Source organism: Tasmannia lanceolata, unplaced genomic scaffold, assembly GCF_043159265.1.
Source record: "Tasmannia lanceolata isolate RefF3 unplaced genomic scaffold, GAP_Taslan_0.1 ptg000008l, whole genome shotgun sequence".
NCBI lineage: Eukaryota > Viridiplantae > Streptophyta > Magnoliopsida > Canellales > Winteraceae > Tasmannia > Tasmannia lanceolata.
In genome coordinates, this window is record NW_027518685.1 from 63122714 (window position 1) to 63145323 (window position 22610).

The 22610-nt window shown below is 40.3% G+C and overlaps 1 protein-coding gene and 1 non-coding gene across 12 annotated transcripts in view; both read right to left on the reverse strand.

Moving 5' to 3' along the window:
- Nucleotides 1-22610, reverse strand: part of LOC143885444 (histone deacetylase 15-like) — a 75997-nt gene that overhangs the window by 47266 nt on the left and 6121 nt on the right. For 10 of the 11 annotated variants that reach the window (XR_013253271.1, XR_013253270.1, XM_077389627.1 and 7 more), the window contains exons 2-7: nucleotides 21012-21581; nucleotides 20738-20849; nucleotides 18211-18296; nucleotides 17390-17465; nucleotides 17168-17232; nucleotides 16769-16824 (exon numbers count right to left, since the gene is read on the reverse strand). Coding sequence is in view for 9 of the 11 variants with exons in the window: in XM_077389627.1 (XP_077245742.1) it covers nucleotides 16769-16824; nucleotides 17168-17232; nucleotides 17390-17465; nucleotides 18211-18296; nucleotides 20738-20849; nucleotides 21012-21536 (920 nt within the window). In the remaining 2 variants the exon portion in view is untranslated. The remainder of the gene's footprint in view (nucleotides 1-16768; nucleotides 16825-17167; nucleotides 17233-17389; nucleotides 17466-18210; nucleotides 18297-20737; nucleotides 20850-21011; nucleotides 21582-22610) is intronic. The other variant, XM_077389630.1, reaches the window with a different exon arrangement.
- TRNAR-UCU (transfer RNA arginine (anticodon UCU)) lies at nucleotides 6746-6817 on the reverse strand. Its single transcript has one exon. It is a non-coding gene; the product is annotated as a tRNA-Arg (tRNA).

Below are 22610 nucleotides of genomic sequence, written 5' to 3' on the forward strand. Positions count from 1 at the left end.
ATCTTCATGGTCCACAGAAAAAATCTCAAAACCCTGAGCTGAAGTTCAGCCCTAGCGCAGGCGCTTTAATTCCTGCACGCCCCTAGCTTTCGGTTTTGAAGAAGAAGGTAGCGGGTCCACCTTATCCCGGTCCTCAATCTCCAGAAACATCTCGCGAGTGGCTGAGACGTTGTCCTCAAATTGGATGCCAAGATCCGATCCCATTGATGTCATAGCCTGGAATTCATCGGGTTGGGTATTTTTACTGGAAGAGTCATTACCAGACGATTGGTGAAAACAGTCCCGAACTTTTTCTCGGGGCTCGATCTCAAGAGTATCCGTGCTGAAATCAACATTAGTTTTGATGAGACGATCGGAGCTCGGACAATTTCCATCTTCCAGATTCAACTGGGGCGACCCCAAACCTTCTTCGTCCCGAGTCAAAAGGTCCTTTGTCGGAGGCGACACCGAACGATCCACGGGGTCCGGCATGGAGGGCGGGATTCCATCGAGGGGCTCGGCATGGGGAGCCAACAGATTCAGATCGGACGATGTGGAATCATCAGCTGATTTCTCGCCGTGATCCTTCCGCTATTTAAGCTCAAGATACTCTTGTAGAATTTCATCCCGATTGAAGTCAGAACCCTCACGGCGCCAACGTTTAACAGTTTGAGGGGCCTGGAACTGCCGGATAGAGTCCTTGACAGCTTTTTGTATGAAGTGGTCAATCATCGGTTTAAATGCTCGTAATCAGGACGGAGGGGGCTTGTCCGACCGGTGAGCCAAATCTCAATATCGGGCCTTACTGCTCCTCGAGGAAGACATAGCACAGAACTTCCAAATAGATTTGTTTTTAGTACGGGAAAGAGATACATCCAACTTCAGTGTGTTTCGAGTGAATGATGCCTTTTGACGTGTATTAGAGTAAATGTTCAGGGATGGCCCTGGATGAGGGCAAGTGTCACCATTTCCCACCATCCCAGATCGAAGATGGGACGTGTTGGCGCCTTCCTTGCATGTGTGCCAGCTGCTATCCCACACTCCAGCTCCCACATCAGTTACAACTGTGTTCGTTGCAACCAGCCGTTTGATTTTGAGCCTGATGGGAGAAGCCCGTACACATCCATATTTCTTTTGAAAGATGTCTCCTGATGGGTGGACGCGTGGTCATGCCCACGATTAGGATAACTATCCCCCTCCCGCCTTTTATTACAGTCATTTGAATGGACGCACTTGATTGATCCAACAGTAGAATAATTGCTACGTGTCACCGGATCCTTGCTTTTTCATCTTCTTTCCTCCAACCACTGAATATCGTTGGATCTACGTCCGTTTGGAGAAGCCAGATCCGACGGTTCACCAATCGTCTTCTCCGGTTCGACAGTAATTTTCGCCCTACGGGAATAATCCCCGATAACACCACCACCATGATTTCGCCTGTTTTCCCCTCCATAGAATGGATAGTGGTTTCTCGGGCCGTTGCCAACATCAGCCGGGATCTTTACATCTTCACCAAATTCACCAGCAACCCCGATAGAGTAAACACGGTCCTCAACCTTCAGGGATACCACCGACCTCAAGAAGTTCCATTCCAACATGAAAACTTTGGCTTTAGCAAAACATAAATCTTGAGGATTACCGGCATCCACACACACCTCCATTACAGAACCAAAGAGATTTCCCAGAGCTTCAACTGTGGAGATTGCCCAGGCATGCATCGGTATGCCATAAACGTGAATCCAAATGGCCATAGCACCTGTTCTGAGTGATGGGTGCCACGGTGATAGGGAGAGAAGATATTGCCCCAAGACACTTCCTCCCTTCCCGAAAATGATGTTGGCTTGCTTTTCATTTTCAAAACCAAATAGTACTTCATTTTTGCTCAGAATGAAAGGTTCAGGCAGCTCCCAAAACCAGCGAGCCCCTCCCAGATCTCTCCAATCTCCCATTGTAACTTCTTAACCCGTCCTCCTAGGCATGTTTTCATTAGGTTGATTCTCTGTTGGATTTCAATGCCAGTGACAACTACCGACCTAGAGTTTCCTTCCACTACCGCCTTTGTATTCCCATTCTCCGGTCAGTAGAAATTAGAGATGTTTTCCTTTCTCAAGGTCTCGCCAATCGGAGTCAAAGGAAGAGTGTTTCTTTCCTCCTTCGTCGACCTCTTCAGGCAACAGAGGCGACATTCCAAGCGTCTTCTAAAATTGTGATAGTTGCAGTTCTTGCAGAGACCGTCTCCCGGTAGGATTCGAATCTTGCCTTGGAAGTTTTCTTCTTTCTTTTCCCGGGTATCATTGAGTCTCCTCCTGCCATGATTGCCTTTAGAACGTCTACCATCGTTGTTGTCATCCCGGAACCAATTGCCTTTCACCATTTTCCAGCAAATAAGCCAGCTGATACAGAATCTAGGGAACTTGAAGGGCTTGGGCCCTTGAGAAAGCGAACAAAGAAGAGATAAATGGCCAAGGATCTAGAAGGGAATGGGCCCTCGACGACGGACGGTGAGCTTTGCTTTCTACGGTCGGCGAGCTTTCAGAGCATGATGATGCATCTCCCCAACTCCATGCAGTTACCAAATTCTCACTTCTATTTACATGTCTTCCAGTGAATAAAGGTAAGCCAAGATAAGGGCAGTTCTCGTTCCTTTAGTGATGAGGAAAGAGATTCTTCCTAGTACCTTTAGTGAAGGGTACAAGATAAGGGCAAATCCCATTAATCCTGTAAGCACTAATATTAACAAAGCATCAAATGTTCGTAAAACCAAAGACAAATACGCCCAAAAAGCTCCTTTTCCATCTATCCGAGCAATCAGACAAAAACCATCAAAGAAACACCCCTAACCTGAACATTTCTCCAACTCCAGAAGAAGAAATTTGATTTCGTCAAAAAAAGTTTCTTCTTCCAACACTTCATCTACTTTATTTAAAGTCCTACTCTCCGAAGCCTTTACAATAGGGATCTTTTCTTCCAGTTTCTGAATCCCTGCCTCTTTCTTCGCTTCCCAATCCTGCCACCTTTCTCTTCTTTCGTCCATCATGAACTTGACAAACAAAGGGTGTTTATGCATTGGCTTATGGGATTCCTTCACGTTATAAGTCCCAGTGAAGCTGAAAAAGACTTCCTTTCTCCTATTGGCTTCTCTCTTAAATAGAGTCCATTGCCTTTTTATGAATTCACCCATTTTCACCCTAGGAGTTGGAGAGGACTTTGACGCTTGTTCTTCATTGTAGTTCATGCCCCTAATCCTTAGTAAAAACTCCTCCAGGTCCAACTGATCCGAAGGACGCTTCCTTTTCCGATTCAGACCTACCGAGGGAGAGGAAGTGGAGGGAGAGAGTTGTTTCTGATGTTCCATTTTCCATATTGTCTGAGGACTGGAATGATTTCCTTCCAATGATACTTATATTAAGGAGGTAACCGCCTAATAAGATCATAAACCACTTACTAAAATCGAGAACCCCCGATTTGAAAGCATTTATAGAGCCCGATACACTCCTGACCAAGATACTACCTTTTCAACTTCCAAGGGTAATAAGATAAAAATTCCTATATTAATGTAAGCATCGGTTAAAAGGCCCTAGCATGGATTCTGACATGCTTCTAATCATCCCGTTCAGATATCCCAAGGCACTATAAATGATATACTATGAGTAATGATAGCTTCAGCCACCTTTAGAAGGAACGCCTCGCCTCCTATTTGTCCCTTCCGATGAACACGATTTAATATCTCGATTTTGAGTTCCCAAATTAGTAGTGTACACGACTGACTTACTTTTTGAATTCCCAAAAAACCTAATCCATCTAGAATTCATAAGATATGTCCTAAAGGTAAAGACCTCTAGACCGAGACATCCAATCACGCATGTGCCCCACAGGTCTCCTAAAAGAATGTTCGGCGGGTACCCCTCCACTAAATTATTTGCCATGACAGAGAAAGGGAGACGGGAGGGCAAGGCCAAAATGGGAATACTAATTTTCCTATGGGATCTGAAATTTGAATTCAACAGAGAGGAACCCACAGGAACAACGGTCTTTTTTCCCGCTAACCAGCCAGACGACACCTGGTTTTCACTCCCCTCCGGTAAGGCCAAGGGCACCGACCGGATACCAGGGACGCTAGGACAAGTCAAAGATGGCAATTCTAGAGGGTTCGGCGATGGATAATTAGAGGTTCTATGGGAGTCCAAGGATTGATCCATGCTAAAGTCAATACCTATAGTAAAAAGTAAAAACCTCATCCAAGACCCAGAGGAGAACAAATGAAGAGAATTTCCATATGGGAGCCAGAATTTTAGCCAAAACAAAGCTCATACATTGCCTATGTCCTCCCTCCATCCTTACCTTCAAGACCTGACCAAAGATACTTCCCAAAGCTTCCACCGTTGAAGTTGCCCATGCATGTAGGGGGATTCCATAAAAGTTGACCCAGGTTTCATCTGCTCCCTGGATGTAATCCCGAGACCAAGCTGAGAGGGATAGTAACTGGTTGCCATATGCTTCCCCACCTTTGGCCAGGATCTGAGACGCCTGATCTGCTGATTCGAACATAAAGAGGATCTCATCCTTCGCTAGCAAACAAGGGCATGTAAGGGACGGAATACTCCAGAAGCTTTTAGCCCACAGCTAGAGCTCATCTAGAGACCCGTTTGGGTCCTTTCTTCTACCGACCAAACATGCTTTTAAGATATTCATTCGAGATCTCACTTCCTTTCCAGCTACCGATAAGGATGGGGTCCCTTTTTCTCACTGGAAGGAGATTTCTCGAGAATCCGGCCATGAATCCCCCTCATCACTGATAATGGTCCAAGATTGTTGAATGATATGTCCAGGAGGAAGGGGATCCGATTTCTTTCTTTTCTTTTTTAGCTGGGAGTACCACCGGCGTTTCAAACGCCATTTGAAGTTATGATAGTGGCAATATGGACAAGTCCAATTTCCTGGCCATCTTCTTGGAATCGCCTTGGGGGTAAGACTATTTGGAGCAGTTTTCTTTCTCCGCTAAAATTTCTTCCTCCACCCACCTTTCTTTCTCCACTCAGAGCCCCTGAGAGCTTCTTCCACCCCTAATCGGGGAGCGCGGCGATTTCCGAGCGCTTCCATTTTTTCCAATCCCAATTTTCCCAGTTGACAAGAACCAATTGAAACTAGATTATGTAAAGTTAGTAGTGAACAGGTCGTGTTAAGACATGTGAAATCATACATATTTAAAAGATTTAAGTTCTGAGTTCGCTTATTTCCACCTCTCCCTCTCTCGTACAATTTTAAAACTTCTAAATTATTTTCTTGTTACTTATTGCCCTCGCCTCGTACATATTTAAAAAATCTGTTTTTGCTCTTTCCCTTGCTCTATGGAATGAAATAATTATATCTCCTTCCTTTAATGTCTTGATTTGATGTTGTAACTACATAACTTGTGGACCTACAGACTGACAATGTCTCATGAAGATAATCTCAAACAATCCTTGCTTTAGTCAATTTGAGAACCTAAGCCATCACTTATGGACCTAGCCTAAAGCCAACTAAGAAAAAAACAATACATAAATACCCAATCAAGATGCCTAGAATTTGGAAGCCTTCGAATATTCAGAACCAATATGTTAGATAAGTGCTTTTCGTTTAGATGCCGTAGGGGTGGAACCATCTAAATGTTTAAACAAATTTCAATTAATATCGAGGACAGCTCCTTTATTACTCCCTAAAATATAGTTAGATGCCGTAGGGGTGGAACCATCTAAATGTTTAAACAAATTTCAATTAATATCGAGGACAGCTCCTTTATTACTCCCTAAAATATAGTCTGCTCAAGTTTATCTGTAATAAAGGACTTAGAAACTCATCATGAGTAGTTGCCATGGAGAAGACAATGAAGACAATAAAGGTGGGGAGATAGATACTGAAAATAAGGAAAACGAGAGAGAGAGAGAGAGAGAGAGAGAGAGAGAGAGAGCATGGTTTGAAATTTCCACTGAAACCAACACAAAAAGACCGAAATGTTTCCATTTTCACCTCGACTGAAATACATACTAAAACCGAAACGCATACCGAAACCAAAATCGTAAGTGTATTAGAGGTATATTAGATTAGTACGTATTACATAATTATATCTATATAAGTTGCATGTAAAATGAGGTGCATGTATTCTATATAAATATTTATATGAAGAGGGATTCTAGACTGAAGGGAGCCCTTGTAAAAAAGGGGTGAAGGGCGCCCTTATTGGAGTCATGTCACTGTCCCCTTTGATTTTCCAACAGCATTAAATTCAAGATGGGGACGTGCAGCCAATAAGGGTTCCCTTTCACCCCTTTTTTACAAGGGCGCCCTTCAGTCTAGAACCCCTCTTATATGAATTATATGTGGAATGTGGTATGCATGTATTGAATTATCAGACATTTGCACAGGGCACGCCACTAAGTGTTTGATGTTGTTAAACCATTATGTATAGATGTCTTTCTTATATGAAGGTTTCTAAGTATGTTTTAGTGCTTATTCTAGCATTTCCTAGAGTTTTATCTCAAAATTCTATTATTTGCAAATGCTTCCCTAAGTTTCTGTAATTTTACAGAATTTACAAGACATTCACCGAACAAGCAGAAGCGGAAGCTATTCCGGAACAGATGGAACTGTTTATACTTCAGGAACAAACATAAAGAAATTGATCACTCTGAGTACAAGAGGAAAGGAATCGTTGAGAAGTGTTTCCGGTTCGAATCATTCAAAATATCTTTCTCAGCATAGCAATCTACAAATATAGATGGAAATAAATTGCGTCCAATAGGATTTGAACCTATACCAAAGGTTTAGAAGACCTTTGTCCTATCCATTAGACAATGGACGCTTTGCTTTTCATTCTAATTTTCTTCTTTCGCATTCTTGCTTTCCTATCGCCCGGATCTAATGAAATAGGATGAATTGAGACGGTATTTTGTAAAAATACGTAATTATCTTGAATATATCAACCATTTCTTTATTTTCTGATCGCCTGGATCGGACAAAAGAACCATCTTGTTGTTTCTTCAACAATTTCTGAGCTCTAGTGGACCTCTCAGTAGGTTCGTAGACAAAGCTGATTCAGAATTGTCTTTCATTCCAAGGCATAACTTGTATCCATGCACTTCATATTAGCCTGGAGTTCGCTCCCAGCAATATAGCCATCCCTACGCTCTCACGTCAATCCCACGAGCCTCTTATCCATTCTCATTTGATCACGGCGGGGGAGCAAGTGGGGGTAAACCAATGAGTTCGGATATTAATGAACTCTATCGAAGAGTTATCTATCGGAACAATATTCTTACCGATCCATTAACAACAAGTAGATCTACGCCAGGGGAATTAGTAATGTGTCAGGAGAAATTGGTACAAGAATTTCCAACCCAAACAGTTCGTTTCTGAGGCGACTGAAACCGAACCCAAATTTAAAACCTTGCGAGAGAGAGAGAGAGAGAGAGAGAGAGAGAGAGAGAGAGAGAGTGAAAAGAAAGAGTGGGAAAAGAAAAGAGATGGAGATTTTTTTAGAGCTTAACTTTTCATTGATTATAAGGAAAGGGAGGCCCGACGACCAAGATGGTCGGGGCAAAAACAAGAAAACTACAACACAAGTACCACAAGAAAAACAATAAACAACAAAGCATCAGGGAGGAAGAAAATCAAAGATCTCCAATATCATCTGGGTAAAAATCAAAGATCCCAATATCATCTGGGTAACTAGCAATCGGGCAACATGATCCGCATCTCCTTTATCCGATCTTCGCACATGATAGAACCGAACAGGTGAACAATTAGCCGATCTTGGATCTCATCAAACCTTGCGAGAGAGAGAGAGAGAGAGAGAGAGAGAGAGAGAGAGAGTGAGTGAAAAGAAAGAGTGGGAAAAGAAAAGAGATGGAGATTTTTTTAGAGCTTAACTTTTCATTGATTATAAGGAAAGGGAGGCCTGACGACCAAGATGGTCGGGGCAAAAACAAGAAAACTACAACACAAGTACCACAAGAAAAACAATAAACAACAAAGCATCAGGGAGGAAGAAAATCTAAGATCTCCAATATCATCTGGGTAAAAATCAAAGATCCCAATATCATCTGGGTAACTCGCAATCAGGCAACATGATCCGCATCTCCTTTATCCGATCTTCGCACATGATAGAACCAAACAGGTAAACAATTAGCCGATCTTGGATCTCATCAATAAACTCTACAAACTTCCACATGAAAGGGCGGGTGTCCATCCGTCTAATAACATTGACGGAGTCTCCCTCCATCATGAAATGGCTCAAGTCACAATCATCAATGATTTGAATACCCTGCAGAACCATCGTGCCTTCCACCTCATTAGTCCTTGATCCTGATAGGACCAAAGAAAGCCCATCTGATCGATCTCAGCTCATCTCTAAGGATCCACCCACGCTAGTCGGGCCGGGATTTCCCATGTTGGATTTGTCAAAGTCGAGCTTCAGCCAGCCTAGGTATGGAGGAATCAAACTTGGGCAATAGGCTCCACTCTTGTCGAATTAATTCAAATCGGCCTCCAAGAGCATTTAACGTCCAAGCTCAAGCCTTGAGTATAGCTTGAAGCAAGGTAAAATCCTCACCCAAGAAACGATGAACGATATAATCTTCATGTAGACGAAGTATGGGTCTTTAATAACATTCTAAAAAGTCGAGCAACCCTTTCCTTCCAAAGAACCATTTGGAGGCTAGAAACGTGACCCTCCATAGGATTCTTCATTTCCTTTGCCCAGGGATAAAATACCAGCCCTCCAGGAGTTTAGAAATACGAGGCAGAAATACCCATGACATGTCAAATCTCCTAAGGATGCGGCTCCAAAGCTCTAGCAAATCTGCAATGAATGAGCAAATGATCGACAAACACACTTGCTTCCACACAAAGCACAAAGGTCAATAATCAGCATCTCACAGTTGTGCAAATAATCTACCATTAGGATCTTATTCAGGAAGGCAGTCCACCCAAATGGGCATACCCTAAGCGGTGCAGGAATGCTCCAAACTCTGGCTATTGGGGAGGATGCAGGACAAAATGAGATACGAAGGTGAAAAGGACTTTACGCTAAACTTCCCAGATGAGGTCAAGATTTAAACCATTTTATTTCTACTATAAATTACAATGTACATTGACTCCAGAATATCCATCAGGTGTGCAACTGTATCTGCATCCAATGCAAATAAATTTTGTCTAAAGTTTATCCTCCAGGAGAGCAGCCCCTCTTCTCTCATGTAACAATCTTGAACCCACACTTCTTTATTTGTAACAACCCTAAGAAGGTAAGGGAATAGGTCCATTAACGCATCATCCGAACGCCATTTGCTTTCCAAAACCTTATTTTTCTTGCCGAAATCTTACAGTCTCCTTTGTAAACTATAAATCGGATGCTTTCAAAGACTTTGTGGTTGTGTTTCAAAATATCCCTCCAAATGTCAAATTACTGCTTTTGTCATGGTCCTTGCTTTCAATGACTTTGGTCCACAGCAAGTTCCTTTCCTCCCCAAATCTCCAACAATGCACAGTTAATGTTCCTTAAATTTTGAATCTCCTGTTGGTAAAGTGTCTTGTTTCCCTGGTTTAATGGGAAGCCAAAATAGAAGCAAACCTTCTTTAGGTTTTAAGAACCCTAGGTATAAAACTCTTTTTTTTTCTCAACGAGAAAGGGTGTGGGCAGCTGGAATGGAGGAGTTTTCTTCTCTTGGCATGCAACATGGAGATATATATCTACATACTATATAGCAGAAGAGAAAATGAGAGAATTATTTGAATTTCTCCCAAACTTCTATGAGAATTACACATCACTTTTTTTGACTTTTTTTAACAAAGGCACCCATTCAACCCACATATTTTCAATCCTACCCCCTCCTTTATGCTTTTTAACAAACGCACCCATTAAAGCCACATAATTTCAATCCTACCCCCCTCCTTGATGCTTTTTTAATTATGGAAACCTCTATAGATTGGAGGACTAGGATCAGCCTATGGAAATGATTTAACGGGCAACACCTATTGATGTTGTGTTCCATCACATGGACGGTTTGGATCAACCTATGATGTGGCCCGTACAGTTCTTTGTCGGCCCTTTTTTACTAGTGTGTGTGTGTGTGTGTATATATATATATATATATATATATATATAAAGGAAGTCCTCAGCCTTCTGAGTTTCATTAGTGAAAACGCTTTTAGACACTTTTTGAGGAGGGCACAATGGTTTTAATAATATGGGATTTTGGGTTTGGACGGTATTCATTACGTTTGATAACTGGAAGTCTTTTGGAAAATCCTATAACCTTGGGTGTAGGCTTGCTTTTGATGCAATTATCTCTGGTCTCATGGGTTTTTTGGCCAGGAGGCATGCAGCCGTTAGAAGATGAACGGTCTCTGGGATGTTGTCCAGAATCTGGACTGGATTATATGAAAAAACACCAGCAAAATTGGATAGGAAATATAGTGGAATAGTAGAAAGGAAGGTTGTATTTCACTTTTTTGTTTGTATTCAACTGGTCATGCCCATGCAAAATATGTTAATATCTTGTTGGCAGGTTGGGACTCCTGGTCCCGAATGCTTTCAAAAAATATTAATGGAAATTGTCATCTTTAAAAAAAAAAAATATATATATATATATATAGAGAGAGAGAGAGAGAGTTTCTCTTGGGCTATGTTTGGTTGCTGGATGGCTCCAGGGCTATGATTTGTGGACACGGACACAAGTGTCGCGTGTCGGACACGGCAAACCTCCAAGCTTTAGAAATGGGGACACGGCTAAAATAGAAAGTATATGTAACCATGATTTGTGGATAAGGATGCGTGTGTCCAGTTTCGACATAGATACGAGTTGTTTAAATGAGGCAAACACAATATTCAATAAAAAACAGAATGTCACTCTTGACACGATACAAAAACATGTCCACACACCCACATTAAGTCTAACACTTCCAGCAATACAAGTAAAAATGTCCATAGGAGTGTCGACATGTGCGGACACGCATGTCGTGTCGGACACGGCAGGACACGTGAGTCGGCAATAAATTCGAAGTGTCGGCCAAATCATAGCTCCAGGGGTGGATGTGGAATAGGGAGTCAAACTGGATTTCCGTGGAATGGAAGTCAAATGGGATTTTAGGGGTGTATTAAAAAATAGTTGTTTGGTTGTCATGATAAAGTGTGGAAGTTTGGTGGGAAAAGACTCATTTATTGACGAGTCATTTCAAAATCCCATTCCAACTTAGATTCCACAAAAAAAACTCCGATTTTGTGGTTTACAATTCGGCTCCCGATTTCCTTCCACGTCAGCAGACAAGGATCCGACAATCCCAGTAGTCAAATGTGCTTTTGGATGAAAAAAGCAAGCAAACGTTGTATTGGATTTCAAATCCTGTCCAAATGCTTCAAAAATTCCTACTTTTTTGGCAACCAAACACGCCATTGGGGTTTTCTCTTGGGTTTTTCTCAGGTTTCTCTTGGGCTGCTCTTGTGGCTTCTGTTGAGAAGCAAGGGAAAGGATTATGGTTTGCAGGTTTGGGAATTTGAAGGTTAGTCCCATTGTAACCTTTGGAATTTTGTTTTCCCATAATGGAAGAACGTATTCTCGCCCGTGAATGGATGCATCTTGGCCGAACCACATAAAATCTTGGTGTTTATCTTGTGGCTTTGTTTATTTCTACTTTTCCGTTTAATTGTGTACAATCAGATTGGATATGCCCGACGGACTTTCTCAACAAGTTGTGTCAAAGCCGTGGTTGGAGGGATCATTGAGGCCGGGTGGAGTGATAGTGGGTGTTGTGATTGGATTGCATTTGCAGTTACAATGATCGTCGGAAGGTAGACAGATCATCAGAGAGATTATCATTGAGGTGGTGCCCAGAAACGAGAAGTGTGGAGTGATCTAGGATGGGGTTAAAGTCGAGTTCTATCCAATTCAACATCGACATAGAAAGGAAAGTTTCACTCTATGGAAGATGAGGGTGAAGGACATCCTTGTTCAATAGGGCCTAATTAAGGCGTTGGAGGGAAATGATGGGAAGCCAAAGAAGATGACAAATGCCGAGTGGGAAGACATTGAGTCGAAACTAGTATGCACAATTCGACTATGTCTAACAGATAAGGTTATTTTCAATGTTATGGAAGAAGCGCCTAAATTATGAGAGAAGTTGGAAAAGGTTTATATGTCAAAAAGCTTGGTCAACCGATTGTATCTGAAGCACCAGTTGTACGAGCAAAAGATGCGAGAAGGCGGGAATCGTCTTGAACACATGACTGTGTTTAAAAGGTTTGTAGATCAACACCACATGGTTGAAGAAAAGATGGATGAAGACAAGGCCCTTTTGCTTCTTACTTCACTTCCGAATATGACAATCTGGTAATTATGTTATTATTCAGTAAGGATACCATGAAGTTGGAAGAAGTTGCAACGGCACTCTTATCAAATGAGACTATAAGGAGGCCTAATCAAGATGTTGGTCAACAACATGGGTTGATTAAACCCGTACGGGTGTGGATCTTTGGCTTAAAGTCATGAGTATGCTCCGCAGTGACGCGAGTTCAAATCCCCTGGGATTACCTAATATGCATGGTTTACAGGTGATTGCGTGCATCTGTAGGGAATAGTCCCGCCCTAGAAATTGGGGTGGGGATACCCTATGTCATAAAAAAACGAAAAAAAACATCAGTAGATTGTTCCATAACAGAGAACCATGACCTTGAGAACCATGACCTTGGATAGGATAGAATGGAGAAATTGATCCACGTAGAAGAACCCAACTACAGCCGGGATTAGAGCCGGGTAGATTCCTTCTTCATGAAATTTTTCTAAAGGATTCATTTAGCCGACCCCAACTAGTTTGGGACAAGGGCTTTGTTGAGTTGAGTTGAGTTGGGTTGATTGTTCCATGGGAGAATCAAAGAAAAAGGTCATCTAATAGGGGATCGGGAAAATGCGGGTCAAGATCCAGGCTCAGCAAAAAGGGCGTGCAATGCTATTGTCTCAAGGAATATGGCCACATCAAGCAGGATTGTCCGAAGAGAGCTGACAAGTCGGGCAATGGTGCTACAAATATTGTAGTGGCCGTAATGGATGAGCGAAGTAGGAGATCTTATGACAGTCTACACAGGTTATTACACTTCTCCTCACAATGAGTGAATTCTAGATTCAGAATGCTCTGTTTATGTATGCTCCATGAGAGAATATTTTGATACGTTCCAGGAGATGAGGAAAGATGCAGTGTCCTTGGGTGACGGGTCTAATTGTGATATCAAGAGAAGTAGGACGGTGAAGATCAAGATATTCGATGAAGTGGTACATACTTTGGGTGGTATGGCGCATGTCCCAAAGATACGGAAGAATCTAGTGTCACTTGGTCAGTTGAATAACACGGGTTGCAAGTATTCAACCATAGGTGGAGCCATGTAAATCACACGCGATTGTATGGTTTTGATAAAAGGAGAGATGTGTGGCAGATCAGATCATCTGGTTTGGGCCACGATGACTAGTGTTCATATGATCCTGATGGCTAGTTGAAAACATAGTGATGAACTGCGCATGCGTAGGGTCTATTTCGTAGTTGATGTATTTCTGGCTGCAGACGATAGTGACGAGGTGACAGTACCTACGATGGGGAGGATTGATCGAGATCCCCTCAAGGGTGACTGGGTGAGTTAACGGGTTGCCATATGCACATGTGCATTGGCCGTAATGATCAAATGAGGTGACGTCGAAACCATGATGAATAGATAATGTGTAGCTGGTACTTCAGAAGACCAATGGTGGCTTCCAGCGACAGAAGACCGGTGGCGACAACAACAGAAAATCTCCAGATGACGGGGAAACAAGCCAAGGTGAAGACTGTTGGAAAAGTGTCGTGTTTCCCGGGTTTAGTGTGAAACCAAAACAGAAACAAATCCTCTTTACAGTTTAGAAAAACCTGGGCATAAAACCCATTTTTTCTCAATGAGAAAAAAGGTGTGGGCGGCTACAGAAGAGACGAGTTTTTTCTCTCTTCGCATGTCGCGTGGAGAGAGAGAGTTAGAGAGAAAAGAAGGTGAGAAAAAGAGAGAGTTGGAGAGAAAGAGAAGGAGAGAGAGAGAGAGAGAGAGAGAGAGAAAGAGAAGGGGAGAGAGAGGGAGAGAGAGTTTCTCTTAGGTTTTCACTTGTGTTCCCTTGGGATTCTCTCGGATTCTTTTGGAGTTTTTTCTCTCGGGTTACTCTTGTGTACGGTCTTGGTTGAGAAACAAGGGTAAGGGTTGTGGTTTATGGGTTTGTGAATTTGGAAGTTAAGCCCATTGTAATCCTTGTAATTTTGTTTTCTCATAAAGGAAGATTGTGTTCTCGACGTCGAGGCATCTTGGCAAAACCACATAAAATCTTGGTGTTAATCTTGTGGCCTGTGTTTATTTCTACTTTTCCATTTAATTGTGCACGATCAGATCAGATTTGCCCATAAACTTTCTCAACAACCCCAAACCACCAAATTTAACAGGTTTTCACACCTTCAAACTAACAGGATGGAATTTTTCCCCATCATCAGACACACCCAGGCCCCCACCCACTCCCCGGCGCCCCCGATACCCACCCACACAAGAAATTCCTTTGGATCTATATGATCACCCTAATAAAGCATTTGAATAAGGAGAAGTATATGGGAATGTTAGCGAGGATCGCCTTAATCAAGGTGAATCCACCTTTATGCTTGGGTGCTTGGCAAATAACATTAGATCTCCCTTCACATAAAGGTAGATCCAAGTAAGTAGTTGAAAAGGAATCTACCAAGCACATAATCAATCCAGCAATCTTGTCTCTTTCATTGTCTAGATGGATACCTATAAGCTTGGACTTCAGAAAATTATATCTTTGTCCTGTCACCACTTTGTAATATCCAATCGCAGCTTTAAGTTTAAATCCTTTGTCCCCATTGCCCTTGCAAAAAAACAATCTGTCGTCTACGAATTGAACGTGGGAAACCTCCTCTATCATCACCTAGCATGAAAGCACCTTTTGTGGAGGAGGCACACTTGTTATCTTGTTACCCTAATACCAAGAAAACATGGGAAGGATCAATGAACCGGAATCTGTACATAATAGAAGATGACAAGAATAGCTCTCAATGAAATTACCAAAATAAAGACGAAAGAACCTCCTTTTCTCTAAAATGTATATAGGACTAATGAAGAAACCAGGCCAAAGCCATAGCTTTAAAAAAAAAAGACATAATCCTCATCACGAAACACCTACAAAGAGGGCATATCATCCTATATTTATACCTCCTTTATGGTTTACACTCTCAAAGTCAAAACCCATGTTAGTCAGTTGGCTAGGGATTTATCCCGAAGACTCCCTCAAAATCCCCACCACTTACTAAAATGCCGACCCAAAAGTTCCTTTGAAAAGGGGTGGAACTTAAATCAGCAAAAATTGTTCTCCTCTCCACCTCAAGCCTAGCGTCTCCCTCCCTTGGCCAAACAGCTGCCCCTCAAGTCTCGGCTAAGAACCACTGCCAAGTGGGCCAAGGTCTGATGCCAGGCGAAGATCTCTTTCCCAAGATTAAGGCCTGCAATATAGACGGCTTAAAGAAAACTTTAGGATGTCTTTTTATTATGCTCATTAAAAGGCCTAGAAGCATCCAATGAGGACCGTGACAAGGGCAATAGGAAGGACTTGAGATGGCCAACAATCTTCATGAACCCAATCACTGTACACATGGCAGTGGGTCCAAACAGTACATGGTCATTTTCTTTAACAGAAACCATGATTGTATTAAAAGATATTTCCTATATAAAAGCTGAGATACTTTGCGGACGATGGTAGTAAATAAAGATGAGCATTTAAAAAGAGCAAGTGGTAAAAGAAATGAAATGGCAAAGACATGCAGGTCACAGTACCTGGTGCACGCTAGCAAAGACATGATTACACAGAACTTTCAATAATAAAACTAACAAACCCACCAGTACCCGGTGCAAGCTAGCACAGACATGATTATATAAAACTTTCAATAATAAAACTAACAAACCCACCTCTGAATTACATAGAAGACATATACAGACCTCAACAAGATACAAATGAATTTGGCACACAAATCACATTCTCTAGCGAATAGATGTCATTTGTAGCTTGAAATGTATGAAAATTGCGTAGAAGTTCACAAAGGCAACAATTCGCATGCACAGGTATGTCAGTGCATGAATGCCCACTACATCAAGGTTTTAAATGTTGGTTTCGGTGTTGGTTTCGGCTGGTATGAAAATTGAGTGGAAGTTCACAAAGGCAACAATTCACATGCACAGCTATGTCAGTGCATGAATGCCCACTACATCAAGGTTTTAAATGTTGGTTTCGGTGTACGTTTCGGCCACAACTGAAACCGAAATTTTGGTGGAGATTTTTAAAATTTTGATGGAAATTTTTTAAAATTATGTATAAATTTTGGTAATTTTGGTGTAAATCTTAAAATTTCAGTGGAAATTTCGGTGTCGGTCCCGGCCAAAATCCAAAATTTAGGTGGAAATTATGGTATTTCGGCCGAAATTTAAAACAATGCACTACATGACCTGACGTAAAATGGTAAGAACGTTTACAATCATCATGTTTTCCAATACTAATGAGACGCATTACCTAGAACTGCCTCTAATTATATTGTACTACAGTGAAGATTGGAGAGTATGTATCAAAAAAATTGCATCAAAGAAACACATCAAGGACAGTCAGGTGCTTTAGAGTACAAAAGGCCTCTGACCCATTTTCTTTTTGTTGGAAGAATAAAAAACAACATGCAGTACAAGTGATAAACCAACTAGTACCTGGACATCATAGAGCTCGTGAGTTCAACAGATTTTATGTGCTCCAGAGAGTGAACCTGCAGATTTGATGATCAAAATGGCCAAACTAAGTAAATTGCGGGCTCTCTCAAATACAGTAGTTAGCAACCCTTCTACAGCTCCACAATTCAAGGTGACCCAGACTTTGATTTGTCCTTTCTTCCACTTCTATGCACAAAGAGGGCCCGGGAAATTCAATTCATTCTCTCCACAGGTTTATGAGAACTATGAAAATGTATGCAATTTACTTGATGTTTAAAAAGGTTGCCCAACTTTTCAACAAGTAAACCCAAAAATAACTTCGTTACCTACAACTGGGAAAAAGATGATACTCATGACCAAAAACAATTGGGAGATTTAATTTAGTCAGTGATAACATACTTTCAGGAGCTCATCTTGAGTAATTTCTCTAGCAGGTATAGGGAAGCATTTTCCAGGAAATATACCTGCATGTAGCGTCACAATTAGCAAACAAATTTGCAATCAGTTTTAAGAGAGTAACGATAAGCTCCAACTTCTCCGCAAGAAAGTCATATATGAAATAAAAACCACATAACTCGGTAATAATGATTTTAAAATAACAACTAAAATTACACTGCATACCAGCAGTGGCAAGGCTGGCAATAATTGCTCGAAGCCGATCCGGCCTTTCTGGATGCGGATGTGACTTCATTTCACCCTGTTTTAGCACAGAAGACACCAAAACAAAAATTCCTCTTCAGGAACCAGTAATACCTTGCAACCAATTTTGAAGAATAGCAGCCAAATTAAATGGAATGGCAATAAAAAAAAGTGGGTTGACTGTTAAATGGAAGGACTTAAGAAGAATAGTCCAAAACTTTCTGCAGCAGTTCTGTCACTTTCTAAGCCAATATATGTTGGTAGCCAAGACAAACGGTATCTCCTCAAGGTTCACCAACAATGCATTTTAATAGTTCTTAATGCTACGGAAACCGAGAGTAGGACCGAAAAGGGACCAAACAAGTTAATTTTTGAAGCAACATGCCATGTGACATGAACCAACCCTTAGATTAAGGAGATTCAACAAAAATTAATGTTTTTTATTTTTTTGCACAAATGGCATATTCTAATTGCAGGTCCCATGCTCGGTCATACTCTCGGTCTCCATCATGGATTTAAATTTCGGCCGAGATAACGAATTTCGGTAGGGACCGGCACCGAAACCACCTAACGTGGCCGAAATTTCGGCCAGTATGCCAAATTTGAGAAAATATAATTTTTTAAACCTTTTCCAAAATTTCGGCAAAATTTCAGCACTGTAATGTAATTTGTTTTTTTCTTACCAATTTCGGCAGAAATTTCAGTTTCGGCTATGTTCAAAACCGAAACCAAAATTGTAAACCTTGGTCTCCATATCAATTTCCTTAAAAATATAAACAATGGATACAATGGGATTAGTATACCTCTGAGTGAAGCAGCATTCTCTCATCAAAACCAACTGCAGTGCAATTGCCCAGTGCTGTTTCCCGTGTCGATGTGCCTACATGAGCTAATAAAAAGGATAAACTGTAGGTCCACAAACTATATTTATGATGCAAAGACACATGATAGAAAGGAAGAAAACTTTCCTTGTCGACTGGAAATTGACTCACCACAAATCACAATAATAAATACATCCATATTAGAGCAGTATCTAAAGACTCTACCATAAAAGAAAAACATGAATGAGATATTGCACATTCAAATCACATTCAAATATCAGAACCGAAAGTAAGCTTTCAGAAATTCCACAAACAATCAATAGCTTAATTTATATAAAAGGAACAATATCAGGATTCTATCATACTCAAAAACAAAAGCCAAAAAAGAAAAGAAAAGAAAATTCCTCCAAACAGAATGCTAATGTTTCTTTTTACATGCAAATTTAAGAAAGAAAAGTGAATATGGAAAATCAAAACAGCACAATATCGTATATCCCATTACAAACCTGCACCCTAAAGTGGAAACAAACCTACATCATAAAGGAAATCAAATGCAGAGCAGTCACCTAAAGGTGGGCATAATAGAAAGAAGCAGCGGATAGGGGCTCAGCTTGTAACAGGTAATGAGCATAATACAAGATGACGTTTGGTTTGTCCTAGAAAACATAGCTTAAATCAATACACATCTTCCTGTGATCTTAGAAACTCGTTTTAATTGAATTTGAGAACTCCCATGTTGAGCAACTAGTCAGGAGAAATCCAGCAAAATAATTGGAAGTTTCCAATTGGAAATTTCCACAAATTAAAGATTAAGAAAATTCTGGATAACATCAAAATCAGAGAGCTGCTGCCAAAAACATAGTTTTAGTAGTTAGAGTTGCCATTAAGAAATTCCCACAATTTTGGTAGGAAGTTTTGGGCATTGGGCTGAAACAATGGAAGTAGCTAATTTTAACTCTTAGGAATTTTTTATAGCTTTAGTTGGAGTTTTAATTGTTAGAACTAGTATGATATATAGAAATATCAATAAAGGCTTTGCTTAAGAGGGATAATTATATTGTTTCATTGAAAATTCTCTCCAATTTTATGTTAGCAAACTTATGTTATTTCTTCCCCTCTTCTAGATCTCTAGTTTTTCTTCCCACTCTTTTTATTCTCTTGTTTTTCTTCCCTCTCTACTTTCTTCACTAGTTTTTCTCTGCACAACTAAATGTCTCTTTGTCCTTTTTTCTCTTTTCCTTTTATTTTCTGTTCTTTTTTGCAATATCAGGTCTTTTTTTCAACATCAGGTCCTCAGGTTTTCTGAATCTGACCCGAGAAACGCAACCGAACTGAGTGTCATAAAATCTGTGAAAGTCTTTCGCAGTTGTAACTGGTTCTTCATTAATCACATTACCAATTCATGCATTGAGAGAAGGTATTAAGGAAAATGATTGCAAACATCAAGATGTTTGACCAAACATTGAAAATGAATTAAGCAGAAAAATGTCTCAAAGACCAATTAATCTGAATGTTATCTTATATTATAGGAATTTGTTACACAGTTCAATAAACACAATCTGTTACAGAAGAGTTCATTTAATTAACAAGAATAGTTTTTGGCGCTTCAGAATACAATGAATTGCAATTGTGAAGGTTAACTAATTGATGCAGCAACGGGAAGAGAAATTGACGAAGGGGGAGAGAAATAGAAGAATAGGGGAAGAAGAGACGAAAATAACCTGAAGAAGAGACGAATTTAGAGAAAAGTAGAAGAAGAAGAGACGAATTTAGGGAGAGAAGAGAAGAAATCAAAAGAGGAGAAGAAGAAAAGAGTAGAGGGGAGAATCAATCTTTATTCAATAATCATTCAAAGTTACAAACGAAGCTGTAAAGAGGCCTATATATAGGCAAATAAACAAGTTAAAAGATACAAACCTACTAAAATAAGAATTCCTAAAAATAATATGGAAAATAAAATTCTAGAAACTAGAAACTAATAACATGGAAATAAAAATACTAGAAACTAAATAATGCGGAAATAAATCCTAATTTCTGCATCACCAATCCCCCAGAAGTCACTTAGACATCACACGCATGACCACAAATACTATCATAACATTCACAGAAACAAAAGCATGGCACAAGCCATGGCTGAATAAGCCGAAAACATAAATTGCTGTTGCACAGAACAAACTAAACCTAAAATGCGTATCTATATGTACTAAAAATAATACTTAGGAGGATGGAATAGAATGAAACAAGTTCTACTGTGGACACAGTACTCTCGTAAGGAAACAATCAAATCCTTGTATTGATATGTGGACTACTGCAAGGAGGGAGGGGTCTGTCATCAGAGGCACTTCTGGGACATGCATCAATACAAGGCTGATGCCTTTATTTTATAGGACACATCATTTTATGATTCTTCATACTAAGTATATCTTTTAAAAAAATGTTACTTTAGAAATGAATAAAATCGTCCGCAAAAATGTCAACCAAATGCAAAGTAAAAGTATTATATAACAACCTTGATAAGTAACCAGTTCTTCTGATTCAGAGTGAGTGTTAACTCCTCGTGCAAAATGAGATGCAAAAAAGCCATGCCTAACTATTTCAGATTCCTTATATTCTCCACACACCTGCATGAAATAAAAGCATCTTCATATTTGAACAGAAATGCAGAAAATTCATATAGCAGGCATTTAAAAGGAACATATATTTCCAGAATATACACTAACTGTATACACCACACATTAAATAAGTACAACATTAGTGTGCATAAAGAGGCAAGGTAGCCATACATCGCAGTGGAGAACGTCTTCAAAGTTTGGCATTATACAGTTTGTGCAAAACCACTTTTTGCTAATTATGCCATTTTGTGAGGGTTCCCAGTCACTATCATCATCGTCCTCGTCATCAAAAAGTTCTTGCAGCTCAAAAATATCTTGTAAAGATCTGTCATTGTTCTGCCTCTGACATTTATAAGGCTCACCTTCTTGGTGCTCCCTAGGAAAACCAGCACTACCATCAGCCACAATCTCAGTTCTCAAATTGGATATGTTTCCATCTGTTGTGCTTTCATACACTGTGGCAGGTTGGATGGTCTCATCGTGACTTCCCCTTGTATCACTGTTGGGCATACCTACAACACCGATGTCTTTGGGCTCCAAGCATCCATTTCGTTCCATTAAGGAAGCCACACTGCTCTGGCATTGAAGTCTATTTATTTGCTTATGAAGAGTATTCTCAGCAGCACAGTCCACGCTCCTTAGACGACTCATATGCAGGGTTTCAGAATCCATAATGATATGTGCAGCTTTCACCATCTTTAAAATAGAAAAGCATCTTTCACAAAGCCCTGTGAGTGGCAGCTGGAAAAGAAGAATGTGGGAACCTCCTTTAAAAACAGACATAAAAGATGAACTGGAAAAGAATTCAAAAAGAAAACTATGAGAGGGGGGGGGGAGGGGGATAGGCTACTGATATCCATGTGACATGTTTTGAAAATGGGACAACTCACTTTGGTTTACACTTCTCTGATTGGCTGTTACGAGATTTTTGTTTAAAACAGATAAAAAAGGTGAGTTCGTCCCATTATCAAAACATGGTCAGACGGATATGAGTCCCTGAAAAATATCAACTATTTCTAAAATGACAAATTGCCATTTGATTACCCAAATGCATACAACAACTTAGCAGTACCATGACAATCTAAATAGGCGCAGAAGTGACAAAGCAGTTTTATGAAATCAAAGGAAACTGGGTTTGAATGCAGTCCAGTCTGATAGGCTATTTTCTCTAGTACAATTGGAACAATGAAAGGGGTTTGAGGAGATAAAAGCAGAGATGTATCCCAATGGCTTTTGTTTGCCTTTCATTGAAGACTGTAGGGGAGTGATTAAGGAAGATAGGGTCGAGGTCATTGTGGGTTTTATACGAGTAAGCGAATAAGCGAATACTGGAGTGCAACCTATGTTCTTTCATCCCAAATCCCTAAAGGGGACAAAGCACACAAGCTATAAGATTCTCATTGGACAAAATGCATAAGATTCTGGATTATTTCATAGGTTTTGAAAGGGTCACGGAAGCATAATTTCCCCTACCCAAGGAGCATTGTAGTGAAAAATAGATTTCAACAACGAGGGCCAAATAACTGATATTTAGCAAACGAGTAGATTAAATAAAAGCATGGTTTTAAATTTCCCCGAAACGACCGAAATGTTTCTACATCCATTCCCACGAAAACGAAATCTACATGAAATCCTTCCACGTCATTATTTCCACAAAATTTTGACCGAAATTCCCAAAATGGTCGGAACGACTTAAAAAATGGGAAAATGTTATGATTTAAATTTCATTTCATTTCATTAATGTAGAGAATGATATTTGGTAGGCAACAT